Source organism: Homarus americanus, unplaced genomic scaffold (assembly GCF_018991925.1).
Source record: "Homarus americanus isolate GMGI-L3 unplaced genomic scaffold, GMGI_Hamer_2.0 scaffold47579, whole genome shotgun sequence".
Taxonomy (NCBI): domain Eukaryota; kingdom Metazoa; phylum Arthropoda; class Malacostraca; order Decapoda; family Nephropidae; genus Homarus; species Homarus americanus.
Window position 1 is genome coordinate 1 of NW_024731273.1, and position 9,263 is coordinate 9,263.

General features: G+C 38.5%; 1 protein-coding gene across 1 annotated transcript; it reads right to left on the reverse strand.

The window, feature by feature from the left end:
* Window positions 1-4,654: 4,654 nt before the first annotated feature.
* On the reverse strand, window positions 4,655-8,963 carry LOC121867579 (the record flags this gene model as incomplete). The annotated part of the gene is made up of 5 exons (XM_042367589.1): window positions 8,795-8,963; window positions 8,187-8,302; window positions 6,827-6,945; window positions 6,521-6,639; window positions 4,655-5,154 (listed from the first exon to the last, which is right to left on the reverse strand). Coding segments are annotated over exons 1-5 (942 nt in total), but the record flags the coding sequence as incomplete, so codon positions are not given.
* Window positions 8,964-9,263: the final 300 nt, after the last annotated feature.

The window sequence follows — 9,263 nt, forward strand, 5'->3', positions numbered from 1 at the left end:
GACTGACTCATCCATGCGCTAGGGACACTCCTGCGTGAGGCCCGGGGCATAATTACTTTATCTGTATATTGTCTATGTTCGTTTTGGATACCCCCAAAATGTTCTACACTACTGAGAGTATACACAATCACTTGTTATCTTAAAAGTAGGTTCTTATTCTCGTACAGGAGATATACAGAGATGGACCAAGAAACTCGCTTCCGCACTTGAGGGACTGGCTGTCTCCACTACATGTATCACTGCGCTCTGGCGTGTACAGATGCCAGCATTCACAAGCTGAATACATAAAATGTAAATATGATAATTCATATACATAACATGGTGCATAATAAATGGAAATATTACATAGAATTAATACATGTTCTGTAATACTTTACTATACATAATTAATAGAGTAATATATGAATACACAGCTTAAGGTACTACTTCGTGTCCATATTATACATATTGTATCTCAAATCAATGTTGACCGGTCAGCCTGTCGTATCAACAGGAGCTGAGACAAAAAATTAATTGAATACACAGTTAAGTAACTTATATATATATAAAATATATATAAGGAAATGACTGCAGTCAGTGTGTTTATGCGTGAGTTGGTGTGTGTGTACCCGTGGATGGTGGGAGTGCGGAGGGAGGCGGTGGGAGGTGGGGGGGATGTGAGCGGTGGAGGGAGGCGGGTCAGTTACACTCTAGACTCGGCCGGGGAAGGTTCTCGCTAACATCGCTCTTCACCAATACCCTGAACACGCCTTCCACCTTGGGGAATCCCATAAAACAAGGTCATACACTTATGCAGTACACGCGCGAAGGCACTTATAGCACTTCACAATAACTTGCTGTCACTGAAACACTGCTCAAAACTCGGTAATTCAAACGAGGTTTTGTTGGAGACAATGGATTAGGAGAGCGACGGTTGACGGTGTTGACGGAGCGGGGTGGGGGTCTACCGGGCTTTATTTTACACAAACGCACTTATATTTCCAATCAATCAACTCACTGCACCATGTGGATGTTCTGGGTATTCAGTTCTAACTACAGGGGCGAACATAAACACCTGTAGAGTTCTGTAGGTTCTATTTGACTGAAGTATACAAGGGTGCGCTTACAAGCGTCCGTAGTCCCTACACTCCTATATGGGTCAACTGACCTCGCCCTGACCTCTTAGGCGACATGTGGCAAGTGGTACGTTAGCAGCTTCCAGATGTCGCCAGGCACATTATCTAAGAGTGTGGTGACATGAAACAGGGGCATTGCCACATGGTACTGACAAGAGATGTAATGTATATAAATGGGGTATGTACATAGTATACATACAACATACATAATATAAATACAGTAGCTACCTCAACCAGGGATGGATGATAGCTGAGATGCATCAGCTCTGGATGCTGAAAGACCTGCTGGGTAGTCAGGAAATCCACATCGGTGTTTCAGTTGAGCAGCAAATTGTAGTGCTCTTTCCAGCGCTGAAGGATGCCTTTTTCTCTTTTAATTAGGGAATTACCGAAGTTTTTTTCCAGGAGTGATTGGCCCATAAAAAGTTTTAGTAGAATTAAAAAATCTGCTTATCCTGTGTTGATCTGCTTTTCACATGCTTTATTTATAAAGCAGTCGTTCTTTAGTTTGCAAAGTTTGCCATGGGCCACGATATTCTTCATGTGGAAGGTCTGAAACAGTCAGTTGAAGCAGCACGTTTATTTTCGACGAGTCCATTGAATTCTGGGTCATTTTCATTAAACCATTCATGGTGTATTCTTTTGATCTGTCAGAAGGTCTCTGCACGTTTTTGCCATAACCGTGTCGAAAATACCCCATTCGGCTCTGGGATTTGGGTTGTTTATCAGTCCATGTTCGAGCTGCTCAATGAAAGTATGTGCTACCGCTGGTTCCTCCAGACACTTCGTGTTAAAACCTCTTTTGGAGGCTTGTTGCCATCGCCGTTTTGGGGCAATGTGAAGTGAGAGCTTAACATTGACGAGCCGATGTTCAGTGTCGCAGTGGTCTGAGTCACGCATTGCTCAGGTGATGAGGAGATCTCGGCGATTTCTTTCTCTGACAGTGTTGTAGTTAATGAGATGCTAGTGTTTCTATTGTGGGTTTTGCCACGAACCCTTGAAACTGTCGGCCTGCCTAAGCAAGGTATTGGTGATAGTGAGCTTATGTGCAGCACACTTGCTGAGGAGGAGTAGGTACTTGGAATTACACTTGCCTAGACCATTCCTCCCTTTGGTTCCCTGCCAAATATCAGCATCTCTGCCAACTCTGGCATTGAAGTCACCAAGGATCACAACCTTATCTTCTCCTGGGATAGAGGTTGGTACTCCGTCAAGGTCCGCGTAAAAGGCCCCAATGATGTCATCCTCTGTATCCAGTGTTGGGGCTTATGCACTAATGAAAAAGGCATGACGTGAGTCATTCAGTTGGACTCTGAGCATCATGAAGTGCTCGTTGATCCCAACAGGCATTTAGTTAGCCTGTGTAGGATGCATTGGTGGATGGCAAAGCCAAGTCTATAAATGCGGTTCCTCTCCACAGCAGGCATACACTTCCAGAAGAAGGTATAGCCAGACCCTCGTTCTGTGAGTCGACCCTCATGTGGGAGCCGGGTCTAGCTTTACTATTCCTGTATTTTGTGACAAACTTAATACCTTATCGTGAAAGATAAACTGAATAATCTCAATGATCTCTACCCCTATAAATTTCCACCTCGGGAACTATTAAGGTTGAGAATTATCGGATAATTAATTACATCCCATATTTCCTAGTAATTTACTGGTGTTATTAAAGTTTCATTTTCCGATTCCCTGAGTTTTGGTTTGGATTTCTCTATAAAATTTTCACAATATTCATCTTTAGTTTCAACTCTTTCCATACTTTATTTCTTCATAATTCACATCATAGTATTTAGCTTTTTCATTAAGCTCTCTTAACCTACGTTGAAATAAATTAATTAACCGATATTTTTATTGAGACATTCTTTTACATATTTAAAAAAAGGTTCTTGCATTCTAATTTAGCGTTTTGCTCCCACCACTGTAAAATATTCTGGTAACTGCTTATTTTCTCCTTAACATTTATCCAAAACACTCTTAAATTTACCTGCACTTATCAGAGCTTAAAATTACTACAAATCAGTTTCCAGATAACTTAACCTACTTTTACTTTTTTGCGAATGTTTACTTTTGACAGAACCATTGAATGGTCAGAAAAACTGACTGGAACAGTAATACACTTTACTCTTTTGTTCTCAAGCCCCTTAAAGTAAAGCCCATGTAAACTCAGGTTGATAATTATGTATCATGGCAATATCCTAAGTTAAAGCTTTGGACACCATACATTTGTATTCTTGATTGCTATAATCTCTTATGCTGGTAACACAGTTAAAATCCCCTCCAATTATTATAGTTTTAATATCACTCCTGATATATTGAATCACCAGAAAATTATTTTTCTCTCTCCCTTTTCCTTGTATCCCCTGATGGGGCAAAAATATTAATAATGAGAATTATATGGTCTAACACGTAAACTCTGACACATAAAATTTGGCCATTCTCATCCATCTCATAGTTTAGTATTTTGAAAGTGAAATTTTTCCTTACTAAAAATGCAGTTCTTCTTTTAACAAATGTGTATTGTTCAAAATAATCTGGAAGTAATCATTTAGGCAATATAATCCTCAACATTATGTTCCTGTATTATAAGGATGTCAATATTATAATAACCAGCAATAGATAATAGTTGCACTTGCCTACTTAAACTATATTTAGACCATTCACATTTAGTGTAGCACTCATAATAATCATGTTAATTATTGTCATAATAAAGACTAAAAAAATCGTTTCTTTATTTTATCTTCATGACTTCTCTTTTCTCTCCAACTGTTCTATTATTTCCTTTATTCACCTCTTTTTTGGCTTGTTCTTTTCCATCCCTCTTACTCAACATCACCTTACTACAGCTAATTGCTCGTATGCTGCAGCTCTGTATATGTTCAACCGTTTCATTTCTTCCCATCTTCTTTTTTTCCTTTCCCAATTTCTAATTCATTATCTATCTGAGTATTCACTTGACCACTTATAGAACTTTGGTTTTCATTGTTTTTTATTTTGCTATGTACGATCCTTTTTTTCCAATTTTTTTGAAATGTTGCCATCAGTCGCTCCATCTTTTTGCACTTTTACCTGATTTTAAATCATAACAGTCGTTTATTTCTCATTAATGTTTCCCTGATTTGTTCTGAACTTTCTTGTCTGCATCATTATTGTTTCTGTTTGGTGACATAATACAGGTGACCTCTACAATCTCCTCCATTGTATCCGTGTTTTCACTTCTTGCTGCTTCATACTCTGTCCCTGTCATATTTATTGCCAAAGTGTTTAGCAGCACTTCGTACTTGGATAATATCGTCAAAGAAGTAGAATCCTTGGAAATCCTTTGTTTGTACTAGACATTCCACCACTCCTCCACTTCTCTATGTATATGCCAATCGGTATGCCTTCATGTTTTTTAACTCTAGAACACTATCTGCATGTTTTCAGAACGATTTCACTATCCTCTGGTTCAACTGACCCGGGAGGGAAACTTTTAAAAAATAATAATTCAAAATGCAATTAATTTATAAAAAAGAAAGTCAATACTTTAAGCTTTACTTTACCCTATTAAGAAAAAAAATAAGGGAAATATAAATGGAAGTAGTTACTGTACAAGAGCAGAAAAAATATGAATGAGTTATTACTCTGATCAACATAACACAAATATATTCACTAAGAAGACTTAATATTAGATTATCTCCAGACCATTGGCTTCCTGTTAACAAGCAGAGAGAGCTACCATTCAGTCGTAGCACATGAAGGTTATTTATCCCCCGCCCCCACACTATGACTCTACTTGGGTCTATCGAACATAAACTCCATAAAAACTTACACAAAAATAGGAGCACAGAGTGACGTACCTGCCCTCGGTGATGCCTAAACAGGAACTGATAGAGGAACCCATTATCCCATATGGAAACCCCATAGAACAAATGAACGTCGAGAAGCATCGGGTCTGACAGATCTAAGGTTAGTGTTTTAAGGAACTTACCACAGCTGGGTTTCGTGGTCGAGCTGGGCATCGTGGTTGAGCTGGGCTGGCTGGAGGTGGAATCTTGGTTCTCTACAACAAAAGCGTGAATTTATTTTCAAAGTAATAATTTGTTTACAGGTGTATACTTCTGCTAACAATGAAATTCTGAAAAACTCAGATGTGATTCAGAAACAGTGCTTATAAGTGTATCTTTGGATGTTTACACGGACGAAACTCGAACAAATGGAAGTGAAGGAAATTGCCCCTGTTCCGCCTGTGGGGAGACTATCTTACCCAAAACTAAAAAATCAAAATGACCAGGAAAATACAGAACTTCATACAATAGTGTAGCTGGACACTACAGTATATGATAATTTTGGATTAACTGTGTCATAGATTGACTAGCTGATGAGGGTGGCAGTAATGCTAAATAATCACCAGAGAATTAAAAGGTGCTCTCATAATATGAGTAAATGAAGTAAAATCTTACAAAATATTGAAGATTAAACTGTTTACATTTTTATAATCGCTAATAAATAAATTTTCCAATTAAGTTATAAATTATTTACATTAAAGTGTTTATCACTGGAAATAGTTTGCATATTCTTATTTCAATTCACTCGACCATTGAAATTGTGGAGAAATTTCAGCTTTCATATTGGATATGAAGTAGCGAAAAGAAAACTATAGTTGCCGTTAGTACAGATGTCCTGAGGTTAAAGAACAAATTCACTACCACTCACCCATAGCTCCAACCATTCTCTTGTCAATCACAATAGCTCTTGGGGAATCTGTATCCTCTAATGCTGATTTTACGAGATAGATCCACAACAATGAGTATATCCATTATTCAGTTTTATAAGATCCTAGAATATTAATAATTATGGTAGTAGTAAACACTGGAGACGATATACACCCATGGTATTACTGTAGTCAACACTGGAGACGATATACACCCATGATAGTAGTCAATACTGGAGACGACATACACCCATGGTATTAGTCAACACTGGAAACGATATACACCCATGCTAGTAGTCAACACTGGAGACGATATACAGTACACCCATGGTAGTAGTCACACTGGAGACGATATACACCCATGGTGGTAGTCAACACTGGAGACGATATACACCCATGGTGGTAGTCGACACTGGAGACGATATACACCCATGGTAGTAGTCAACACTGGAAACGATATACACCCATGCTAGTAGTCAACACTGGAGACGATATACAGTACACCCATGGTAGTAGTCACACTGGAGACGATATACACCCATGGTGGTAGTCAACACTGGAGACGATATACACCCATGGTGGTAGTCGACACTGGAGACGATATACACCCATGGTAGTAGTCAACACTGGAGACGATATACACCCATGGTAATAGTCACACTGGAGACGATATACACCCATGGTAATAGTCACACTGAAGACAATATACACTCACCTGTACTCGCAACGGTGCAGCTGAAGCCCGTAAAGGCATCTTTCCTACTTGTCGTAAAAGTGACAGTCAAGCTGTTCGTGGTAGTCTTGACCGTAAAACTGTCGTACCCTCCACTTACTCTGTCAGGAAAATTATTAACTGTTATGTTAAAATGTAATTTATTTTATTTACTTATTTATTTATTTATCTATTTATTTATTTATTTTTATTTTTTTGTGTGGGCAAATATTTTATTGTTTTTATTTTTAGAAACAGCTATAATTTAATCTTTTAAATTTCATCATCTAGAAATTTTGCGATACTTACTTTGGGAGCTCTGCCACATTACTTGGTCCGCCAGATTCTTCGAACATCAAGTTATCCTTGTTCTTTTGGGTAGAGAACGGATCGCAAACCACAATAAGCTTTGCATTTTGATCGGCATTCTGTTGGACAATCATACAGTACTTGTAAAGGATTCAATAAAGTATGACATAAAGATTAAAGTTCAAGGTAAATCTCACCTCTTGGATATTTACCAAGTCAAAGATGTCACAGCGCAGAATCTAATGTATGCTGATACATGTATTGTACTGTACGTACACCTATCCTCACAAAATTGTGTTAGACAACAGGAATCGCAGTGCTCATTCTGATATTCATCGACTCCTAGGTACACATAATTTTTTGATCGACGTACATATACGTATATGGAGAGCAATGTATACATGTATGCTGACATACTCATACATATGTAAAGGAATGTAAACATCTCCGAAGACCCACTTACAGCATGAAAAGCAGGATGTGAAAATGGGATGTTGTATAGCAGTGAAATATGGGCAGTTAAAGTACATGACATCAGCAGGCTTGATCAAACTGATATGAGTGGATGTATTATGTGACACTGAAGGACTGGAGGTTCTGTTCAGGACCAAGAGGGTGGCTGGGTATTGGGCGTACTGGCAAAGTTTTGCATAGAAGGCAGGCTGAGATAGTTTGGGCATGTGGACAGAATAGATAAGACCGAATGGGTCATGAGACGCATGAGTCCAAATGTGGAAGGGGGTGGGGGATAGCCAGGGGCGAGCCATAGTGAGAATTGCAAGAAATTACATTTGGGATTAAAACCTGAAAAGAGAAACTGCAAGGTGCCGTGGTACATAGAGAGCAGCCATCAGGTAACCGTACGGCTAACCCACGAAAGCTCGCGAAATGGCAGTAAAGGTTTGACGACGAAGATGAAGATGACGAACATCGAGGTCAGTCGTCACGGAGTTATTACCTTCAATTTGTAATACACCTGTAAATTTACGTCATGTAAAGTTGTTTAAACAAACATTTGTCCTGTAACTGAACTAAGGCAACTTTATAAGTTAATTTAATTAATATGGATATCAGTTGAGAATGGGGTTTAGGGCCCTATGATGATGTCAAGCCTGAGAAGCGAGGTAGATGAATTGAGCAAATACAGTAGATGAATTGAGCAAATACAGTAGATGACTTGAGCAAATACAGTAAGCTTTATGGCAAAACAAGGTCACGATATTTTTCTTGATCAATCTTAAGGCATTTTATGGTAAATCCCAACAATTACCCAGAATAAATATAGGACTGTAACCTTCAAGTGAGTTTAGTCTCACTCATATCATTTAGAGCGCAACATTAGAAAAAATATAAGACACACCGTAAAACTCCAGCTACACGTATGGCTATTGGGATAATTATCTGGGTAGTTCTCAGACTGGAAGATGAGCTCTTCACCAGAGACGAGAGTGTTGTCACTGCCACAAGGAACAATTTCTGTAATGATTAAGGGAAAGTTGCCAATTTATCACCACAAATGTTTTCTTTTATTGTCTGGACAAGTAATGGGTATAATACATACATATACAAAGGTTTTAATTATAATATAATTTCAGAGTTACAACGTGAATGACAAGGTTGAAAAGTGAGGAAATTTACGGAGGGAAAATGAAATATCCAATGTTGTTGGTGCATTTTATTTAAAAATCAAGCACGTTTTAATGGGGTGGTTGGTACTGGCTCATTTCACTTGCAAGTCTTCCTATACTTAGTGGTGTCTCGCTGAGTGCGCCTCGAGTATCGCTCCCCACATCAAGCTGCTTTATCCCCTTATCTATTGTGCTATAACTCTGAAACTATGTTCATGGAGTCTTATACAGTATTTCACCCTTATTTATGTGTCATGATTACACTCTTAGATTTATGAAACTTTTATATAATCCCTTTGTATGTTCATGTGCATTATCGTTTTTTCTTAAGCATATTTACTGCGAGTGCTACGACGAGAATGTATGGAGTAGTAAGGCTCAATTCCACCCCCAGAAGTGTTGTTGCCGTCTGGCTGCAGCCCCGTCATGTCATACACATTGGGTAGTGGGATGGGTATACCTCCTGGAGTAAGGCTTTGTCGTAATCTGAAAAATATTTAATATTAATATTAGTATTTTACATCATCATTTGGGAACATTACTTTTGAACCTTAGAATGAGCCAAGGTGGAAGAATGAGCCAAGGTGGATGACCAGAAAACTTAAACATGACATAGGAATAAAGAAAGGAATATATAAGAAATTAAAGGGAGGGGAGGAGCAGCTCAGAAACAGGTATAATGAACTATCTAGGAATGTTAAGAAAAATGTAAGGAAAGCAAAGAGAGACTATGAAATCAAAATAGCAAGAGAATCCAAGGCGAATCCCAAGGGATTTTTCCAGGTATATAGGACAAAGGTCAAGGACAA